Source organism: Chlamydotis macqueenii, chromosome 17, assembly GCF_036417535.1.
Source record: "Chlamydotis macqueenii isolate bChlMac1 chromosome 17, bChlMac1.mat, whole genome shotgun sequence".
NCBI lineage: Eukaryota > Metazoa > Chordata > Aves > Otidiformes > Otididae > Chlamydotis > Chlamydotis macqueenii.
Window position 1 is genome coordinate 12,032,353 of NC_141572.1, and position 21,378 is coordinate 12,053,730.

General features: G+C 43.6%; 1 protein-coding gene across 2 annotated transcripts in view; it reads left to right on the forward strand.

Moving 5' to 3' along the window:
* GCN1 (GCN1 activator of EIF2AK4) overlaps positions 1-21,378 on the forward strand; it is a 41,600-nt gene that overhangs the window by 380 nt on the left and 19,842 nt on the right. For both annotated transcript variants that reach the window (XM_086761644.1, XM_086761645.1), the window contains exons 2-30: positions 2,150-2,252; positions 2,788-2,851; positions 3,437-3,568; positions 4,713-4,821; positions 5,064-5,162; positions 5,248-5,382; positions 5,891-5,959; positions 6,046-6,154; positions 6,572-6,646; positions 6,885-7,013; positions 7,250-7,300; positions 7,712-7,810; positions 8,092-8,265; positions 9,794-9,946; positions 10,712-10,804; positions 11,811-11,886; positions 12,061-12,220; positions 13,149-13,338; positions 13,451-13,575; positions 13,922-14,100; positions 14,266-14,359; positions 15,101-15,214; positions 15,412-15,610; positions 16,073-16,228; positions 18,796-18,977; positions 19,256-19,336; positions 19,808-19,951; positions 20,643-20,770; positions 20,914-21,103. In XM_086761644.1, the coding sequence (XP_086617770.1) occupies positions 2,150-2,252; positions 2,788-2,851; positions 3,437-3,568; positions 4,713-4,821; positions 5,064-5,162; positions 5,248-5,382; positions 5,891-5,959; positions 6,046-6,154; positions 6,572-6,646; positions 6,885-7,013; positions 7,250-7,300; positions 7,712-7,810; positions 8,092-8,265; positions 9,794-9,946; positions 10,712-10,804; positions 11,811-11,886; positions 12,061-12,220; positions 13,149-13,338; positions 13,451-13,575; positions 13,922-14,100; positions 14,266-14,359; positions 15,101-15,214; positions 15,412-15,610; positions 16,073-16,228; positions 18,796-18,977; positions 19,256-19,336; positions 19,808-19,951; positions 20,643-20,770; positions 20,914-21,103 (3,612 nt within the window). The remainder of the gene's footprint in view (positions 1-2,149; positions 2,253-2,787; positions 2,852-3,436; positions 3,569-4,712; positions 4,822-5,063; positions 5,163-5,247; positions 5,383-5,890; positions 5,960-6,045; positions 6,155-6,571; positions 6,647-6,884; positions 7,014-7,249; positions 7,301-7,711; positions 7,811-8,091; positions 8,266-9,793; positions 9,947-10,711; positions 10,805-11,810; positions 11,887-12,060; positions 12,221-13,148; positions 13,339-13,450; positions 13,576-13,921; positions 14,101-14,265; positions 14,360-15,100; positions 15,215-15,411; positions 15,611-16,072; positions 16,229-18,795; positions 18,978-19,255; positions 19,337-19,807; positions 19,952-20,642; positions 20,771-20,913; positions 21,104-21,378) is intronic.

The window sequence follows — 21,378 nt, forward strand, 5'->3', positions numbered from 1 at the left end:
TCCCGAGGAGCGACTGGCGCGAGCCGCGTCCCGCCCGCCTGCCGGCCCCGCACCGGGCTGGGCGGGCCCGCGGCGCTCCCCGCTGCGCCCCGCACCCCGCCGTGTCCCGGAGGGGCCGTGTCCCGCTCCCCGCTGCGCCCGCTCCCCGCTGCGCCCCGCACCCCGCGGAGGGGCCCCGCGGAAAGGGAGAACCCGCGCGTTGTCCCCGCTCCGGGCTGCTGCGCGGGGCCCGCCGGGGTGTCACCGCTCCCCGGTGCCCGGGCTGCCGGGGCCGCCGTGAGGGGCTGATTGGTTTTCTTCTCCAGCTCGGTGCTTGGGTCGGGATGTTCCAAGGCAAATCCCAGCCCGCGCGGGATCAGATCCGTACTGCACGGGGTGCGTTTGTCCCCTGTGTTTGCGTGCAGCAGCGTTGCTTGTGTTCTGCCTTTGTAACGTGTGCGCGTATCCTAATAAAAACAAAAAGCAAATGAACTCAGCCTGTCCCAGTGGCCGCTCGGCTTCTCGGAGAGCGGGGACTTGTAGTTTGTGCAAGTCGCTAAGCTGCTTGGGAAGTCCTGTGGTGTTATACGTGATTTATATTTTTAATTTTGAGACTGAGAGAACTTTAACGTGCTTTTCGTGTCTGTACATCTCCCTGCGTGTGATTAAGCAGAATGAGTAAGTGCAGCTTGGTTTGAGTTTGCATACGATGAACTCACATAACTGGAAGGTCTGAAAGAAGATGAGCTCTTTGATGGCGGCTCGTTCCGTCGGTAACGAGCTGCTCAGAGGCGCAGCCCTGCTTTCAGCCAGGTTTTAAGGAGAGCTTAGGGTGAGATGGTCGCAGAGTCAGGGAGGTGTGGACAGCCTCTCCAAATTCCAGGTAGCCTTGCGCAGGTTTACCCTTCCTGCGTGCCAGCACAAAAACCTGACTGTGCGCAGCTGTGGAGCAGAACGGAGGCAGTGGCCATTTCTCAATTGTAGGTTTCTTCTGCTAAGAAAAAGGCTTGTGGAAAAACTGATGGAGTTTTGGGTGAAGAGGGAAGGCGTAGTTTTGATGAGTTTCTGAAGGCATGCTTGCTTGCTGCCCTTCCTAAAGGTGATGGTGATGATGACGATTATTGAGATATAAGGTTGCTCAATTTAAGAGCTCAATTTTAAAAGCCTTTCCTGGAGAGCTGTGTTTTGTTTTATGTAAATGCAGAAAACCCGTGATTGTAGACCTGACTGAGCCCAGTCCAGCCCGCACAAAGTCTTTTGTCTTGCATATCTTGCAAAACTTGAAAGTTCATGGAAATGTTTTCAGTAATTCAAGGATCAGGTTGCTGAGAACGTAAGCGTCTTTTTAGTCTTTCCAGACAGCCTATCTCACCGTCTCGATACCACTTGAAAACTGAAACAAACTATTTATAGGAGTTAAACTCAGGGAGCAGTCTCGATCCCTTCCCGCTGGCAGATCCAGGCACACAGCAGCGCAGGCACGAAAAAAAAAACCATCCAGTTGGGGGATGTGCTTTTTCTGTTTTGCTTGGGTAACCTTGGGCGCTACTGATAGTGCGCAGAAGGAATTTGATAGCAAGGTGCGACCTTGTGTGATCTGGGAAGTCCGATTTACAGAATCCCTGCATGTGCGTGTTAATTCTGGAACATCCTAACGGCGAGCGGTTTGATCTTTACTGGGCCTCAGTACAGAGTTTCACAACTGTCACTTTTTCAGGACGGGCAGTTGCAGTCAGCCCTGGGTCGTCTGCAGTTACAAGTCCCCCTTCGGGGCTCTGTGGTCTTTAGGAGATAATGTACACTTTGCATTCCTGAAGTGCATTTTTTTTTGGTGCTTTTCAAGGTCCTGTACTCTAGGCTATTGATCTTAACCTCTCACTCTGATCTACTTTTAGAGGAGTAAATGTATCTTACAGAGCGTGAGGGCCGTGGCAGGGACGCAGGTTAACAAACAGAAAGCAGTCATCCTTCAGCCAAAGGAGAAGGTTTCTGAGTTTCATCGTGTATGAGGGACAGTGGCCCTTTCCCCGGCAGATGAGACTGTGGCTGCTCGCATTTGTCACTAAGAGGTTGTGTGGCGGCAGGTGACGTGTTTTGCTTCCCTGGTTTTGTGTTCTGTGTATTGATATCGAAGGTGGTCTGATGCTTTTTCCTCTGTGTGTGGTTTTAGATTTCTGATACACTGAAGCGGTTTGCGGTGAAAGTAACCACAGCCAGCGTGAAGGAACGGAGAGAGATCCTCAGTGAGCTGGGAAAATGCATTTCTGGGAAAGGTAAAAACTGTGGAGCACTGTTCTGGTTACCAGGGCGGAGAAGAATGTTAAAATGTTTTGTTTAAAAGGCTGTGTGAGACTTGTGGGTCTTTTTTTGAAGCGGGGGGCTGGCAGTGTTTGGAGTCTGCGCTTTCTTACAGCGTTCATTCTAAGCATGGTTGAAGGTAACACAGAACTCCAGAAACTAGCATGTGTGCTTTTCCAGTCAGCAGTAGCTACATCTCTGTGTAGAGAGAGGGGGAGTATGGAAGATTTTAGTCGTAACAGAACACTTAAAACAAATTTTTAAAAATCTTTTTAATTTTCTGAAGACGACTGTGGAATGGCACATGTTCCAGTTTTGCCCTTATTTTTAAAAATATGCATCAAACGTATAAAAAGAGACAACTCTGACTATGGTCCTTGCAAACAATTGCATAGATGTATCAGGACTGTGAGCAGTTCACTAATTTCAGTTGTGAAGTGAATCACGTTTAAATCAGATTAAAAGCTCATCAATTTATGAATAAATATTTTGAAATACATTCTGTTGCAGATCTTCCAGAGGGTGCAGTGAAAGGCCTTTGCAAACTCTTCTGCCTTACTCTGCATCGATACCGGTGAGTAAACTGGTGTGGAAAGGCTGTATTATTTAATCTCTTAGCATTGATGTTTTTATTAGTTAAACTGCTATGGAGCATCTGGAAATGTTAGCGTGCACTGTCACATAGATGCGCATGACACTGGAAGATGCCATCTAGTAATTAGTTATGTTTGATATTAAGAGGTTTTACAATGCTTACCTTGTGTTTCACTTCTAATTTTGAAATGAAAACTTGCATCCTGTGGTTCAGTTTGCAAGAATGAACGCCTGTGCCTTGTGAAGCAGGACTAAGGCGTCTTTTAGACGTCTTGTAGACACCTTTTAGATTGGATTAAATTGTGGCCTGTTGTAGAGAAGCTGTTCAGAACCTTTGTTTTCTTCTGCAACCTGCTGGAGAGCCTCGACGTAACTTCTGTTTTCTGAGGAAGGGAATGGAGCTTTTTGCCAGAAACTTCTCCTCTTCTTAGAACAGCAAGGATAAAATAACAATGAGCTCGACTGCTGAAATGAGATAGCAGAGCCCTTTGTGTGGTGCAAGTGTAGTAATACGTGTAATGCTGCAGGATTTGTAGTGTTCACGGAGATACATTTTTCATTCTAGCGATGCAGCATCCCGCAGAGCCCTGCAGCTGGCGCTTCAGCAGCTCGCAGAATCCCAGCCAGATGCAACAGCAAAAAACCTTCTGCAGTCACTTCAGTCTTCAGGGATCGGCGGCAAGGCTGGAGTTCCCAGGTGCTGAATGAGCTGCTTTGTGTGAAGCAGTTCTGAGCTGCTGGTGGTTGATTCTTCTGCTGCTTGCCAGAGGTGTTAAAAACAGAGAGAGACAAAACTGTTAATGACCATTCAAATGTGCCTCTCCTGCCTCTTGTTACTGCCGGTGGATTGGTCTGAGTTACAGTTTTGCCTTTGTTAACCTTCAAGTCTGGAGAGATGAGGAACAAACTCTTTTATCAAGAAACAGACTCCAAAATGATTAGGAAAGGCGATTTCCTCGCCCGTCTAGCGTTCAGCTGGTGGAATTCAAGATCTTATTGTAGACAGGGAGATAATTAAAATTTGTAGCTGAGCTGAGAAACGTGCAGCTCTTCTGTTGTGGTATACTGGGAATACTGGTGGTTCCAAAAGGTGACTTAAGGTATCGTTCAGCTGATACAGGTCACAGGGCGCTGTCCTGCAGTGCCTCCGTGGCTGAACAGCAGTGTAGCTTTTAGAAAAATACCTGAGCTTGGTTCAAAGGCTGGCAGTGATACGATATTCACCCTTCCGTCATGGTGGCTGGCCTGGTGTGCAGCGACACTTCCTGCATTCTTTCACTTTGAGGCGGAGATCAAAATGGAGTTGAGGATCCTTGTGGATCCCTGTGGGATCTGTTACTTGAAGTGGGGGGAGGAGGTGAGCGTTAGCAGAAACCAGATCTGAGCAGTGTGCCAGGAGGGAATGTAAGCTGAGAAACAATTTGGCAATCTAAGGCTGGGAAGATCTGACAGTAAAAATGAGCAGCAGATGAGAAATCTTGAGTCACTTTTTGGGCACTGTCAGTTGGCAAAGTATTTAACTCTCATTTCTGTAGTGCCACTGGGAAGATTCAAAAATGATCTTTCTTATGCTAAGGTTTTTCATTCCCAGCACGCAAGATTTAGCCTCTCTTGTGCCATTCAGAAATTCTGAGTGTTAAACAGGTGCTGAAACATGCAGCTTCTGAGGACTAATTGTTTCCTTTCAAAGCGAAGACTTCAGTTGTGTTTTTTCAGTGATAATACTGCCTTGCCTATAAGGAGGTGTTCTGACTTGGGCAAAGATGGGTCTGTTATGGACTAGTAGTGTATGTTAGAACTGGGAGCTGTAGATTTACCTCCTTCTCCCGTTTGTACAACAGTAAGAGCAGTGGATCTGCGGCTCTGCTGGCACTCTCCTGGACATGCCTGCTTGTACGCACAGTCTTTCCAACACCTGACAAGAGACAAGGAGAAACATGGAAAAAACTGGTAGGTTCTTTTTGGCTTGCAGAAATACCCCTTTGGAGATAAGGACTTCAATATTCCTAATGTCTTGGTTCTGCAAAGTGATGTGTGAGATGAAAGCAATGGCAGCTCGTTGGAAGATCTTACATGACCTAAGGACTTTTTCCTAAGCAGATTCAGCTAATCACCAGCATCTGACATGTCTTGTTTGATATCTCTCTGAGAAGCAGGTGCGTGAAGGTTTTCTTGGCTGTTTCCCTTGGCAGGTGGAGGTTCAGTGTTTGCTCTTTTTGGAAGTCCTGGGAGGTTCTCATAAGCAGGCGGTGGATGGGGCTGTGAAGAAACTGAACAGACTGTGGAAGGAGGTGAGGCATGCCTTACGTGACCATATTCAGTAGCTGTTCCAGGTTCTGTGGTGTTAACGCGCCTTGCACTTTTTTTTTTTTCCAGAACCAAGATCTGGTGGATCAGTACCTATCTGTCATTCTTAGTCTTGAACCAAACCAGAGTTACGCTGCAATGCTGGGACTTGTGGTTCAGTTTTGCACCGCCCAGAAGGAGGTTGATATTATTAAACGATACAAGGTAAATCTGTTGTACTGCTTTTCTCTTTGGTAATAAGTAGAGTCACTTCTCATCATGGAGAAGGTGCTGAACAGATGTCTCAGTGGGGCTGGTACTTTGCATCTGCCCCTGGTTTCATTATCTGTTGATTCAGTAGTCATGTGCTTCTGACTAAAACAGCTGGGACAGATTTGTGGAGCAGCTGCCAGATACGTGGCTTTTTGCTGTGGCCTGTGTATTTATGTAGGTGGCCAACACTGCAGCTTGTTGCCTTCTCCCCTGTTGTAGGAATGGAAGGTGGCATTTAGCTCTCAGCGCGCGTGGAGTGTTGGGCTGAAGGGTGGAGCAGAGAGCACTGATGTCTGCTTGACTGTCTTACTTGAGGATGGAAGCAAAGCTTCCACTTAGTGGGTAGGGCTGCCTCCCGAAGGGGAGTGAGGTGGAGAGTCAAGCCTGGCTTCCAGCTGGTGTGTGAGGAGCTGTGTATAGGTTGTGACGTGGCTGTAATTTTGTGTTTCTTCTTGTTCAGAGTGCTCTTCTGGATTTCTACTTGAAGACCATCCTCATGAGCAAGACAAAGCCTCAGAAGCATGTCCTGGTGAGACATCCTGTTACAGAGCTGTCTGCGCTTTTGTCCCATGTGCAGTGTCCACTGCTGCGCTGAGCGCTTTGTTCCCTTTGCAGGACAGCTGTTCCCCACTCCTTCGGTACATGTCTCATGCTGAATTCAAGGACTTAGTCTTGCCAACTCTGCAGAAATCCCTGCTACGGAGCCCTGAGAACGTAATTGAAAGTGAGTCTGTCATCTCTTTGCATTGCTCTGGCGAAGAACGTGAACAGTTGTTCCTTAGAGGTCTGGAGTTGTTGGAGGAGCGTGTCTCTCTGGGCTATGCTTCTGGCCCTGTGAGCGCAGGCAGCAGGATGGCCTGGTGTCTTAAGGGCTGGATGTGGAGAAGCAACATTTGTGGTGTGATCCCAAGTGTCTGGGTGTGTGATAGCCAGTGTTTGCACTGAGGACAGAATTTCACAGCTGAGTGCTAAGAATAATCCTGAATTAATCTGTTCACTGGGCTTCAGTTTCAGTGTTTTTTCTTCCTACTCCTTACGGACCTTGCCTGCTGTTGGTCTGAACTGTGGGGCAGGGTGTATTAAAATGCTAAAACCGGTTACTTAACAAAATGTAATAGGCCGTTATCTCTTCCGTCTTCAGCAATTTCTTGCTTGCTGGTATCTGTGAACCTGGATCTCAGCCAGTATGCTCTAGACATCATGAAGGGACTGGCCAGTAAGTACTCTGACTTCTGGAGGGAACGGTTAATTCAGAACAAAGCTTCCTTCAGCTTTCTGGCTGTACCTCTGACAGCTTGATTACTGGTGAAGAGGTTGTTTTATGTGGGAGGGAGGATGATGCTGTAACTTGGAACTGGAATAGTTCACGTGACGGTTCCAGAAGCTGAGTCAAGCCGCGTGTGAAGATATGTTCTTGGTTTGCTGGAGCTCCTAGCTTGTGCCCTATTTTCTAGGTCATCTGAAATCCAACAGCATGCAGCTGATGGATGAAGCAGTTGTGGCATTAAAGAACTTGGCTCGACAGTGTAGTGATCCTGCAGCTGTGGAGTCACTGGGCAGACACCTTTTTGCCATCCTAGGGGGTGAGTAAATTGTTGGGCAAGCAGTGGAGGTGCATAAAGGTTTGCCAGCTTTGAGGAGTTGTGTGTGTTGTATTTTCTGTTGTCTTTAGCTGCCAGTAAGGGTAAGGTAAAGTAAGGGTGGCTCATCCTGGGCCGGGGGTGATGGGACAAGCTTTTGTATTTTGGAGAAGATTCTTGATGTAGCCTGTTGCTATTGTCTCTAAGTGAGCTGTCATCCATTTGTTTCTTGTTGGCAGGCTCAGAAGGGAAGCTGACGGTTGTTGCTCAGAAGATGAGTGTCCTTTCAGGTGAGAATCGTAGAAGAAAGCTGCATCGCTGGTGGAGGAGACCCAGCAGAAGGCTGAATGAAAGGGATCTGTACTTAAACCTTTAGGATTCCCTGCCTGTTGTTCTGAATTGACTGTGATTAGTGTCATAAAAGGTGCTGGCTACCACATGCCGGTTCTTGACTTTCTCTTCAAAGGAAATATTGGCTGGTAGGCTAAAGTGTTTTATGCAAGCAAGATGATTACTCTGTCCTGAGAAAAAATGAAAACAGAGGTCCTGCAGTGTTGGTACATGGTGGAAGTGATATCCAGAGGTGGTCACAAGAAAGAAATGTCTGCAAGGATTGAAATGTTGAAGGGTCATTCTTGATCTTAGATTTTGCAGCAAGTGCTGGTAGTTTGGGAAGTAATGAGAGAATTCTGTCCTTTCAGGGATTGGCAGCCTTAGTCACCATGTGGTTTCTGGAGCCTCTAGCCAAGCTCTGGCTGGAACTGTAGCTGAGCTTTTCATCCCTTTCCTGCAACAAGAAGGTGAGACCTCTTGCCTTTGTTCTGGGTTTGCTAAGCTGCTTTTGTCTTGAGCAGGATTTTCATATGGCTTGTAACGCAGGATGAATCCGGATTCTTGTCTGTTGTGTTATAAAATCTGTTGCCCTGTTTTGATGAGCAGCCCCATGGAGATAGCGCTTTGTCTGTTAGAAGCACATGCATTCTTTTCCTGCCGCCTCCTGACGTTGTTACCCCCTTTCTGGTTTATGTTCCTGTGTTTTATGCAAGTGCTGTACTGACATGAGTTCTGTGTTACTTCCTAGTCCATGAGGGCACGTTGGTTCATGCAGTCTCTGTCCTGGCTCTCTGGTGTGTTCGGTTCACCACAGAAGTTCCTAAGAAGCTGGTAGAATGGCTAAAGAAAGCCTTCAGCCTTAAAACCTCTACTTCAGCTGTGAGACATGCCTACCTGCAGTGCATGCTAGCCTCGTTCAAAGGTAAAACTGTGCAGCTATTAATAATTCTCTTGACTGTGTAACTTAAGAGAAGAGTAATCAACTTTTATACTTCCTGGTATAAATAGGTAGCTGTGTGGATTAAGAAAGATTTTGTAAGGCAGTACCTGTTCAATGACCTCCTTCGTATTTCTCTTTAAACTCTCTTTTGCCTTCAGGTTCATAAAGATGATTTGTCTCCTTGTATAACTAGCATCACTGCCCATTGTGCTGTCTTTTCATATACCTCCAAAGTAATTTTTGATTGTTTGTTTTTGTTACATTGTAAGGTTTTTAGCTCAGGGACCATGCTTTTGTTTTGTATAGCACCCAGCACACTGATATCCTGGTCTGTGGCTTTGGCTCTCAGAAGTTTAAAAAAAAAAAAAATTAAAATTAATGTGTTTGAAATGAAGATCATCAGAAATTCTAAACTTTTGGTGTTCGAGATTTGCTTCTGTTGATCCTATCCTCTTTGACTTCACCATTTCATCCATGGGCCAATAGGCAATCAGTCTGATGCCTGTATGCAAGATCTCCCTTTCTTGTTGATGTAGTGTGAATCAAAAAGATGGCATGCACTTGCTTAAGAGATCAGTAACTCAATCTGTTGTATAGAAAAAAGTGGATTTGCCATAATTTCCTCAATATGGATATAAGTGAAACTGTAGTTGTACATTTTTCGGTTGTAGCTGGCAGGAATTTCTGTGCTGTCATAGGGCTGGAAAAAAATCACTCTAAAAACTACTTAGGTATCACGGGATGGTGGTCCTTTCAGAGACATTAGTGTGGCAAACTTGAAGTTGCCCGTGCTTGCCATGGGCAAGGAGGATTACTTGTCTGTGATGTGTGCAGCTGTTCAAGAGACTGAAGATAATTCATATTCCAAAATAACTTACCACTGGAACACTGACTACTGTGGCTTTGTCCCAGCCAATGAAGCATCCAGCTGGGGCATAAGGAAAACCGAGATTCTAACTCTTAGGAGTTTATGGTTAAAACACTGCCTGTGGATACTTAATGTAGAAAATCACAAGGTCTATTGTGTGTGAGGTGTTGCTTCTCGATATACTGGGAACACCTAGCTCAGTTTCTGTGGAAGCAAGAGTCGCAGACCAGTGGGATTCCTTGACTTGTGAATGATTGAAGTGGAACAGATGGTTGTGGCTTGCTAGGAATTTATTTTCCCTCTCTTGGGGAAGCATAATCTTTGAAGTCAGGCTTCCTGTGGTTTGAACCAATTCCTTTAATGTAACTGAATTAGCATTTTCTTTTGCATCCCTTGAACAGAAACTTGTATTGAGATGGGACTGTTTTATCTGAGAAAAGGACTAAAGTGGTTATCATAAAGCTTTTCATAAAATGTAATCATAATAGTGATAGACAAATACTCTGGGAGATTCAGAGTCTTCCCAGTATGTGTCTGGTTTCTTTCCTTGTCTCATAACAACAGAAGAACCGTTGATACCCTTGTGGTGTGAAGTGTGACGGACCATGTTGTTTTCTAACTTTTCTCTTTCTGTCTCCTCAGGTGACACATTATTACAGGGAATGGACTTGCTGCCAATGCTGATCCAGGCAGTGGAAAAAGCAGCATCTCAAAGTACTCAGGTTCCCATGGTAACTGAAGGAGTTGCTGCAGCTTTGTTGATCTGCAGGATGTCTGTAATTGAGGGACAAACTGGTAAGGTCACAAAACATCTAATAGAATCCAGTCTAAACAGGTTCTGAGGGTTAACACTTTTTTCCTGACAGTGTGCATGAGATGCTGTTCCTCAATCTGTGCATTGTTTCTGCGTAGAGAATCACTGCCCTTTTGTAAACCAGGGAAGGATTTATTCCTGTATCTCTTGATAATGTCAGTGAAGAATTCTTGCTCTTCCATGGCTTTGCAAATTCCGACTTCCATTCACTTAGGGCAGTATTCCTCTTTTTTCTGACAGAAGACGTTCACCCAGACCTTACATGGTAGGACTTGACTGATACAGTAGAAGTATTGCTTGTTATTTTGGTAGTATTTTTACAAACCATCTTTGGAAAGCACGAGGACTGAAATTCTCTCTACCATTAGAGGATATTACAAGAGCTGTCTGAATTCATAAATCTGCCAGGATATAAAATCCAGGTGTGTTCTTTCTGTCAGAAGTGACACACCACTTTCCTCCATTCCTTCATTTTTAGGAAGGCTTCCCTGTGAAAGATTAAGGTGAAACAGACTTTACATTTCACAAGTGTAAATCAGAGAAACAATTTTTTTTTCAGCAGGTATTTTTTGGGCATGCTTATAGTTCTGAATGAGAGAGATGAGAGGCTTTATAACTGAAGACAAGTAAAGCTAGAAATAACTTGAATGATTTCAGTAGAAGAATTTTACTGTATTTTATGTGTGCTGGTGAGTCCTGACTTACTTTGAAACATTCTTGATAGACATCTGTTCTTTTCCTGTCAGAGTCTAAGCTGAATGGTTTCTGGCAACTGATTCTGGATGAGAAAAAACAAATTTTTACATCTGAGAAGTTCTTGCAGTCTGCATCAGAGGAAGGTAAATTGTCCGTTACTGGGTATCCAGTTGCTGTTTATTACTTAGTACTTACAAGAGCTACTGTTGCTGCTAACCCTGTTCTGTGATCGTCGGAGGATCCAGTTTCAGATGAAAATGAACAGTGTGCGCTTTCAGAAGTACATCTAGACTAATTGTAGTCTAAGTCTGACAATTAATTTGTTTCTGATGAACCTGAGTTATCTAACATTTATAATTCCATATCTGTATATTTTGTAAAAGTCTTTCCAATACAAAAGGCATCTGTGTGGTGTCCCAGTTTGTGAGTAAATATTTGCAGCCAATCTAAGGGATGTGGAGAAGCCTAAAATTAAGAAGAAGATGGGGAAATAGTAAAATAAGGCTGGAGAAGAAAACACGTAGGTGAAAATCTTAAGATATGTAGGGGAAGAGTAATAACAGATAGGAAATGAATAGGGTTATAAATTAGTCTATCTGTGCTCTGTTTTGTTCTCTTGGATTTAAAGATTGAAAAAAAAATAATGGAATGTGCCCCACAGAAAACATTACTGACTACATTTTAAACTGAAAATTTTGAAAATTAATTCATTTCAGAGCAATGATTCATGAACTCATTTATCTCGTGTACAAAGCTTTGAAGAGGTGAAGTTTCCTAAATGGGAAACAACATCATTTCTCCTTTGCTTGCTGCAATCCCTGTTTCCTGAAGGCAATGTGTATATCCATTCATTTTCCCTCCCAAGTGTGCAAATATCCTGACACAGAGTGATTTGAAAAAGTCACACGTAGTGGCCAGGAAAATTCTGCTGGGATCCAGCTAACAACATTTCTGTGAAATCATGGTTCTGTGTCCAGTCTTGGCAGATCTGAGTTGGCTTTGTCTCTAGCTTCACTGAGAAGATTATGTAGAGGCTCAGGTTGGGTAGCTATTTTAATGTGTCCCGCTTGCTGTTTGTTTGTTTTCAGGTAGAAAAATCTGTTTCCTTATGAAGTCTCATGCTATTTTAAATATTTGTCTTTTCCACAGCAATGTGTACGGTACTGCAGCTGACAGAGCGCCTTCTCTTGGATCATGCACAGCGGCTGCCTGAAAGTAAAGTTCAGTACGTAGACCGCTCTCGCTGCCACCGATCTGTGTGATGCCCGAATGTTAATGCAGGCAGTGGAGAGGGTGGGCCTGGGACTTTGCACAAAATGTTGAACTCTTTGTGCTTTTGTGTCTGGTTTGTTTGCAGAGCTGCTTCCATTGCTAAACCTGTTTATTTCTCTGTTTTCAGGCAGTATCACCGTGCCCTTGTTGCGGTACTGCTGAGTCGGACCTGGCATGTTCGAAGACAAGCCCATCAAACAGTTAAGAAGCTCTTGTCCTCTCTGGGAGGGTACAAGCTGGCCTGTGGGCTCTTGGAGGAGCTGAAAGTGGTTCTCAGTTCTCATAAGGTGGGTAGCCAAGGAGCCTCATCTCTGCTTAGGCAGGCGTTTGTGTGCTGCCAGTCACCTCGCTACCCTAGATGGGCCTTAGGATCGACATGCAGTGTCATATGAAGATGATTCAGTTCCAGGTGTATGATCTCCTGGAATGCCACTTGTTACATATTGCTGCGTATTACTGTATCGGTGTCTGTGGTGTGCCTGTTCTTCCCTATATAGACAGAAGACACATTATTCAAAATTATTTGGTGGGTAAGCTGCAGTTTTCCATGTCCTTCTATTATTTAATCCAAATTTAATCCTTGCTGGAAGACCAAGTGCTTGGTTCCTTTCCTGTTATCCTAATTCTTTGGCCCTGGCTTATAGCTCAGGCTGCCTATTTAGAACAAATGTACTATAAATACTTTAGTAGCAACTATTATAAAAAATAAAAGGCAAATAGAAAAAGGAAACGAGTGCTGTATTATCAGGCATGCTGCTAAACTAGCACCATGTCAAGTTGTATAATAGGTTAAATTGCATTAATTAGGCACCGAGGCTGGAACTTTGTAAGTAGTCTTCCCATGTCACAGCTAGAGCCTGAATAAAATTTTTTTTTAAAAGATTTTACTGGGTAAAATTAGACTGCAGAAGCTGGGCATACTGTTCCCAGCGAGCTGGTTCAACCCTTTCCAAAGTCCTCTTTGCCAAAAATGATCCTTTTAGTTTTATTTTACCCTGGCTTGCCAAATCTAGTGTAGTCCTCCGTTCTTAGTCTTTCTTTCACTGTCATCTCTGTGCTTCGCTTCCACTGTTATAATTTATCGCTTCTTTCCTTTGAAAACTTCAGGTTGTTGATACTGACAGAGGGAGCTGATTGTTGGTGTTACTGTGGGGCAGTGTGCTGAGGGCCCAGAAAAGCTTGGTGTGATGTGTTAATGACAAATTGTCCCCGCAGGTTCTGCCTCAGGAGGTCCTGGTGTTGGAGTCAGGAGAGCTGTCAGAGCTAGGAAAGGCGTACATTCCTCCCCGTGTCCTCCTTGAGGCACTCTGTGCCATCTCCAGTGTGGCAGGGCTGGATGTGGATTCCTTTGAGCCAGAAAAGCTGGCTCTGGAGATGCTGCTGGTGAGCCATCATCCATCTGTAGGTGAGTGAAGGGATAAGAGCACTCTGATGGCCAATGTATGGGGTTACCTTTTTGTTTCATTGTGTTGGCAATCTGCTTCATACTTATTGTGGTCATTTATTCTTCTGGCTAGTGGCAGTGCAGCCGGGTCTTTGGCCAGCCCTCCTCATCAAGATGAAGATAGATCCCAAAGACTTCATTACCAAACACCTGAATGACATATTACCCAGGATCATTGCCTACACTCCGGAGAACCAGGTGATAAACTTCTGCTTTCCTTATGTTATTTTTGGGAGATACTTTGGAACAGGAGAGTTAACTCTGGAGGAGTTAAGTACTAACTGGTCTGTAAGGAAGGAGATCTGTCTTAAGGGTGGGGAAAAGGCAGGTTCAAAGAGAATGTCTCTGGTGAAGAGGAGCTGGGATTTAACAGGGGAAGAATGTGTACCAGCAACTGAGTAGAATTCCAGATAAGATACAGTTCTCGCTGAACAAGAAATTGGGAATTAGAACATAACATAGGCTGCCTCAACAGGGCATACTGTTCTGAGACAATTTCAAGGAATACTGATAATAAAGTTTTTTTCCTTTGTTTTCTTGATAGTCCTCTATGAATGTAGTGGGATCTCTCTCTGTGCTTTCACCTGGTAGAGTGCTCCCACAGCTTATCAGCACTATCTCAGCATCAATGGAGAATCCAGCTCTGTGCCAGGTTACTCGAGAGGAATTTGCCATCATGAAGACACCAGAGGGAGAACTGTACGACAAATCTATAATACAGAGGTAAGACTTAATAATTATTTTTCTCTGCACACTTGGGGATTGATTGCTGCTGGCATCTAGCCAGTGGGTTTGTCAGATGCTCTTTCTGGACAGACGTTCTGGATTTGTGTCCCTGGATCTTAGTCCAGAGCAGTGCTGATTCTTTTCTCTGCTTTTCCTTCTCAGTGCTCAACAGGATAGCATGAAGAAGGCTAACATGAAGAGGGAGAACAAAGCTTATTCCTTCAAGGAGCAAATCATTGAGCTGGAGCTGAAGGAGGTGAGTTAATGGGAACAGGAAAGCCAGCAGTGAAGGTTCTGGCACCAGGTTATCCAGTCTGTTTTGTTGCATGGCTTCTAGCATATGTGCGCGCTGTTGGGAAAGATTCTCTGAACTTCTTTAAATACCTAAACGTTGTCTTCTCTTATATCTGTATTTGTATCAATTTATGTGGTATTCTACTTGTTTGTGACTGCGCTTACTAGTTGGTAATACCTTTTTATTCTCTTAATTTGTTGTTCAGTGTATCTCATGTAACTTGTTCAGTAAGGGTTGTTAAATGGGTGCTTCCATCTTGTAGACAGCCAGCAGTTCTGTCAGTCCAGCCAGAGCAGCGGACGTAGGTGGGGGAAAGAATTTGGTGAAAGGAAGGGAACGTACCAGGTTGACTGGAGCATTCTTTTATTAAAGTCTGATTTCTGTTTGCTCTGGGGAGGATGACATGCCCATCCACTGTAGAAAGAGCTAGAGAGCTCTTTCTAATGATATCAAATAATTTGTGACCAACTTAAACCTGGGAGAAACTGGTTTTATGCTGCTAATGAGACATTAAAGTGTTGCTAACCTGCTGATTTCCATTTCGTGTCTTCACTTAAGAGTGATATGCTTGGAAGACTATTTTGGTACTGTTTTAAAAGTAAATTGGGAAAAAAAAAAAAGTGTCCAACTTTCTTCTCTACCTGACTGAGGGGATAGTGTTAATAGCTCCCGGTTAATAATGTCCATGACGCTCCACTGCAGGAAATAAAGAAGAAGAAAGGAATAAAGGATGAGGTGCAGCTGACTAGCAAGCAGAAGGAGCTGATGCATGCACAGTTGGAAAGGGAGTCCCAGATAAGAAAACGGCTGAAGGAGGTACGTTTTGATGGTCTTTTTTGCCAACTCTGCAGCTACCATGACCCAAGGCATTTTGAAAAAAGGAAAATGGAGTAGCGTAGAGGATATTTGGCAATAACCTATTTGTTTCTTTCATTAGAAATTAGACTTAACAACTTGATTTTTTTTCCCCGATTAAATTTTTATGTTGACCTTTTGAACTGGATCTCTTACAGCTTGATGATGAGCTGGAGACTGCCCTAGGACTCCTGAATGCTGTTATAAAAAGAAAGCCTCCTGGCCTAACTCAGTACATCCCTGGTCTCATCAGTTCCTTCTTGCCACTTTTTCGATCACCTTTGGCTGCTCCAAGGATTAAGGATCCTTTTCTTTCCTTGGCTTCCTGTGTCATGCCTGCTCGACTGAAAACCTTTGGTTCGTATTTGCAGTTGCTGTTTAAGGGCAGGGTGCATTATTTTTATGTCAGGGTAGTGAAAATTCTCGCTCTTACGAGCTGTGGTTCACGAGCACGTACCACAGACAGCCAAGAGGAAGAATCACACTGGAACAGTGCCTGGGAAGATGACTGTGATGTCTCAGAGATCCTACTGCTGCATAGGGCTGGGTCCAAAACCAAGGAATTGTCTAGTCGTCATGACCTCTTGTCACAGTGGGATTGTCTCCCCTGTGCAGAGTTTGGGGGATATCAGTGTAACTCACATTTGTGTGTGAAGGAAGCTGGGCCCTATAAGGCCTTGGGGGTGTGCTTCCTTCTCTGTGCCTCTTTTGCAGCGCCCAGAGCTTTGTTATAATTCTTGGGTCTGTGTTCCTGGGGTTTTTCTCTCAAGAAATCTTTGGGTTTAGACCTCTCATGGACTCTTTATTCTTTCATACCAGGTACTTTGGTGAGCCATGTGACCTTGCGCCTGATGAAACCAGAATGTGAATTGGATGAGTCCTGGTGTCAAGAAGAGCTGCCTACTGCTCTGAACAGAGTTGTGAGCTTGCTGCATGCCCATACTATTCCCAGCCGAACAGGCAAGGGCGAGCCAGGTATACAGTACTGTGGATCCCTCTGACACTCCTCACCCGCTCCAATAACTTTGTGAGCTGTTTTAGTTTTGATGGTTGGTATAATTTATAGGTGAGACTTCAGGATATAATTTTTTTTTTTTTTTTTCTTTTCAAATCGGGTAAGTCATCATAAATAAGAAAAACCTTAAGGGTTTTTTGTGGTGGTAGTAGTAGAAATGATGTTACAAGTATAGCAAGTGTAGATAACAGGGTTTTTTTTCTTAAAATGGTTCATACAGAAATAATAGTAGTGAAATTAAGGCTCATCTTTGCCAAGGACAGTTCCTAGCTTTCAACACCACTTAGTATGTGATTCAGTCAGACTAAGCGGAAAGACAAAACAACTGGTTGTTATCTGTGATCTCAGCAGTGAAGTGCCTGTGGCCTCTGCTTGTTTGCTATGTACTGCTGCAGTTCATGAATATTTTATTCTGGCATGGTTGTAGATGAAGCAGTTCTTTCCCACTCTGTAACACGAAGGCAAGTACCAATATTTTTACAGTGCTAGAATATGATCTGGGTTAAAATGAACCTTTTTTCCTTGATTTTTTTTCCTTTTTTTCTTTTTTTTTTTTTTTTTTTCTTTAGATTAGTTTTAATCTAGATCACTTCCAAAATCTGCTTCAAGTACTCGTACCACTACCTTGAAGATAATAGTACAGATCAGGGAGGGTAGGTCTGCTTCCTTTGGAGGCAGGGATGTCTTAGGCTGTCTTAAATCATCTGGTGTACATCATCATGTAGTGATAGAGGTGGTTCATCCAGGCTTTGGAGCTGTTAATGATCTAGCTCAGTCAAAAGCTGCTGCAGTAGATGGTTTATAATTTTGTAAGGGAAATGTAGGATTCTGTCTGGTCCCTTACGCAGTAGTTCAGTTCTTACTGTTCTGCTGACAGTCAGATCAGCAGTTGTGTGACTGTGGCAGACGTAATCTCACAGCTAAGGAGTGGCATTTGAGCACCACTTCAGTGCTGAACATCTCAGTGATAATTCAGTGTCTCCACTATGCAATTTATTTCCATATTAAGTGCAAGTTCATTAACATTTGGATCAGTTTTCAGGCTTATTTCCAGAAAGTAGTGGAAGAATTTTCAAACCTTGTCCTTCAAGATTTCCTACAGTGCTTAATTAAATGAGTATCTGATTATTATTATTATTTTTTTTTAACTGCTGCAAGAGAAAGGAAGTAGGTTTCATAGCACTTTGTTGGACAAGTCATGTTATATTCCCAAATTACTTTTCCTCATTTTCAGAGTTCTTTAGAGTGTAGTCTTGCCGTATTATTTAGTAGAGGTTGGTTTCTTAGGTTACCATGAGACCTAAGAGAGACTCTTTATAAAGTGGGTGATAAAATTTATCATTCATTGCTGAAATGCCAAGACACATTTTATAATCTTTTTGCTATTGGTCAGTGCCAGCTACTGTGTAATAGAACATTTATCTTCTCAGATAAAGCTTTCTTCCTCCTGATGCATATAGAGGGGCAGTTGCTTAAGCCTAAAAATATCTGGCCAATAATTTAGGAAAAAAAAAAAAAGGCAAAAAAAAGAAAGTGTAAAAGCAAACAGATACCGAGTAAAAAGAAAAATCCCACATCAGAATGGCGGGATTTTACCGAAGCTATTCATGTTAAATAGTTAGGAGCTCCGTATGTTTGGTATTTAGTATTTCTCCCTTGAACTACTTTTGCAGTATCTGTGCCCTACATAAGCTGACTAATCCTGCAGTATTGTATCTGCAGTGCTCTTCATCTGCATCTTAGAAATTTAAAATCTGGCGTTCTCTGGCAGCACAAATAGGATGTAGAAAGCAAACCTTTTCCCTAGACATCTTGTGCTTGAGGTTTAACTGGACTAATTGGAGTACTGGAAGAAGCATTTGTTATGTCCCATAGGCAAGCCCCTGTGAGAAAGGGGAAAGGGGAAATGAGAAAGGGGAAATCCAAAAGCTTTAAGTTTTTCAATGAGGAAGGGAGTTGAGACTTGCAGTGGAATTAGAGAAACCTCATTCTCAAGAATCCAGTTGAAGACTGCAATGACAGGTTAGCTAGGTTGGTAGGAAGTGTTTTAAGGGAATGTAGGTGCCAAATGGATCCCTACTTTGGGACGAATGAACTTTAAAAGTGAATTAGTTAAATTGTATAAGATCCCTGTGTATATCCTCCTGCTCAGAAGTAAAATTGACCATAATTTATTTTTTTTCTAGTTTAATTCATTTTAATTCTCAGAGTGTACACACAAACTTAATGCACTTTAAATAATAGATTTTATTTCAGCTTTGCTTGTGTGATGGATTTGATTTTGTGTCCTGTCCTCCGCTGCCCACAAGTATTTCCAGGACAGACAAAACCTCAGTTTTGCCTGTCTACTTTAATCCATTAAATTGTTTCAATTTAATTTACAGTGTGTATTTTCACACTCTTGAAACATTGAAAGCTGGCCACATCCATTATGTGCTACCAAGGTGTACGCTTTGTACCAGTCAATATTATGAAACTGACATGAGAGGATCAGCCGTGCTCCCAGGCTTGTTTTTCTTTTTTGCAGGTGCTGCCCCATTATCAGCTCCAGCATTTTCCTTAGTCTTTCCTCTCCTAAAGACCGTTATGACTGAGACAGCCCATGACAGCAAAGACAAGGAGGAGTTCCTGGTGAAGATTCTGCAGATTCTTATAGTCCACGCTCAGCTGAGGTCATCAGCAAACGGCCAGGATTTGATGGTGGATGAGGTAAGTGAGAGCTGTGGGGATCAGAAAACCTCCTTCAATAGCTGTTGGGATGGGACATGAGATAAACCAGCTAATGTGTAAACTGAACAAAGCAGATTAATTCTACAAGTTGGAGTTAACAATGTAAGATTGTTTTCTGTCACAGGTTTTGGTTACCTGTCCAGCCCTAGGTTTTGATTGTGATTTTTATAAGTAGTGTACACAGGCAAGGTACTTTGGAGTCAAAAGACATAAGGGTTTTTATCTTCCCTCTGCCTTTTTTCCCCCCAACCTTTCAGAATGGCCCAGAGTTGCTGCCCCGGAGGGACATGCTGATTCTGCTGACCAAGGTGATAGGAACGGGTTCTCCACGGTTACAGGTGAGTCCTTGGCTTCATAACCACAGTCAGGATTCTGCCTAAGTTTCATCAGCATCTAAAGAAAGGAAATACAGCTGCCTGGTTTAAGTCTCTGAGGTTGGTGGTTGATACATTAACAATTTTCTCCTGTGTTTATGATATTCTTGGAATAAAATCTCTGCATCTTTTTTTCTTGTGAGTTCTATTGTACCAAACATACTCTTCAGTCTTCCACAGGTGACATTTTATTCTCTCTAAGGCCTTCCTCTGTCAAAGAACTTTAGTAGTCGCTTCCCCGAGTGTTGTAATGGATGAGATGGCAGAAAGGACAATAATCACAAAAAGGCTATCTGAACTTGTCAGTTCTTGGTTTTGTCACTGTTCTTTGAGAGTTTCTTCTCTTGTGATAGCACTCAACAACCGCCCTGCGCTTCCTTTGACAGAAATAGAAGTCAGTGGTGGAATCTCTAATACTTCCTCACCGCATTTTAGGTTTTGGCTTCCAACGCGCTGACCACCCTGTGCACAAGCAGCAGCGGGGAGGATGGCTGTGCCTATGCAGAACAGGAGGAGATCGATGTGCTACTTCAGGCCCTGCAGTCTCCATGCATGAATGTTCGAGATGCAGCACTCAGGGTAGGTGGGAATCATTCAGGGTCACACTGAATTCCTTAATTTTTTGAGAGGGGAATCTTCTCTAACACTGATGAAGAGAGGCTTCAGCTGTGATGCCAGTCTTTGGGCAGTGTGTCTGCTCTTTGTGCTAGATTTATCTTGCAAAAAGGAGTACTCTGGGTGTATCCACACCTTAGTTTTGTTAAAACAGGTGTAATTATGACAGCTTAGCACCTTCTATTTACAATTGCATAGAGCTCAAAGAAAGAAGCTGTAAAAAAATCCCTGTCTGTATTGGGCCCAGTGTTTTTGGAAAGCTTCAGGCTTAGTTGCTTCAGAGAACATAAAAAAAAAAAAAAAGAAAGAAAAAAAAACCACAGATGCTTTCTTTTCTTTGCCATGGAATAAATTTCAGCTCAGCTCTCTTGAGCTGGCTTCTCTGTACTTAGGAGCAGAAAAGACTGTAGTCACCAGAGCAGAACCTGGTGCCTGGTAGCCTCTCTGCAACCTGCATATGCAGCGCTATTCTTGAGTTTCACCATCTCACATGTTAGCAACAGGAGGGCCTTGATCTGTACGGGCAGTGTACTGCACAAGCAGATGTGAATTTTGACACTTCCAACCACAGAGATCTTAAAGTGACAAAGGTTTTAAGTGTTTTAAAGTATCTAAAATCAGATCCTTGCACTGAGTCTCCTGTGAACTAATTCAGGGACTGATGGAGCTACAAATGGTTCTGCCAACCCCTGACAGCGATGAAAAGAATGGACTGAATCTGTTGCGTCGCCTTTGGGTAGTAAAATTTGATGTGGAAGATGAGATTCAGAAGTTGGCAGAGAGGTAGGAGTTCTTCCTGGCTGATTGGATTGTAAGGTGACCTCTCTTTTGCTCACCTTGTGGACCTCCACTGGTGGAGGGCAGCTTTAGGTCACCTTCACCTCAATACAGCATATAGCAGTGGCTTCTCTTGCTGTGTGCTGCAGGTTGTGGGAGTCCATGGGTCTGGAGCTGCAGCCTGACCTCTGTTCTCTGCTGATCAAAGATGTCATCTACCATGAAGAAGCAGTGCGACAAGCAGGTGCTGAAGCTCTTTCCAGAGCTGTAGCTCAGTATCGAAAGCAAGCAGCAGAGGTCATGAATAAACTTACAGAGATTTACCAGGAGAAGCTCTATGTGAGTACTCTTGTCCTAAGGGGTTGACAGGCACAAGCTTGTGCCTTATTCTATGTTTTTTTATTAATCACTTTTCCTTTTGTCTGTCTTGAGAATATGCGTAAAGCCTACTCTTCCACCATTGTACATTGCCTTAGGTAATACAGGCAGACTGTGACAGAGCAGGGTCAGTCTTAAGTCTTTCTAGGCCTAAGTTAGCTCTGCTTGTTTATTTACCATGCTCTTCTGCTAATGGTATCATACCTCTGTGCAGTATTACAAAATGGCATTGCAGG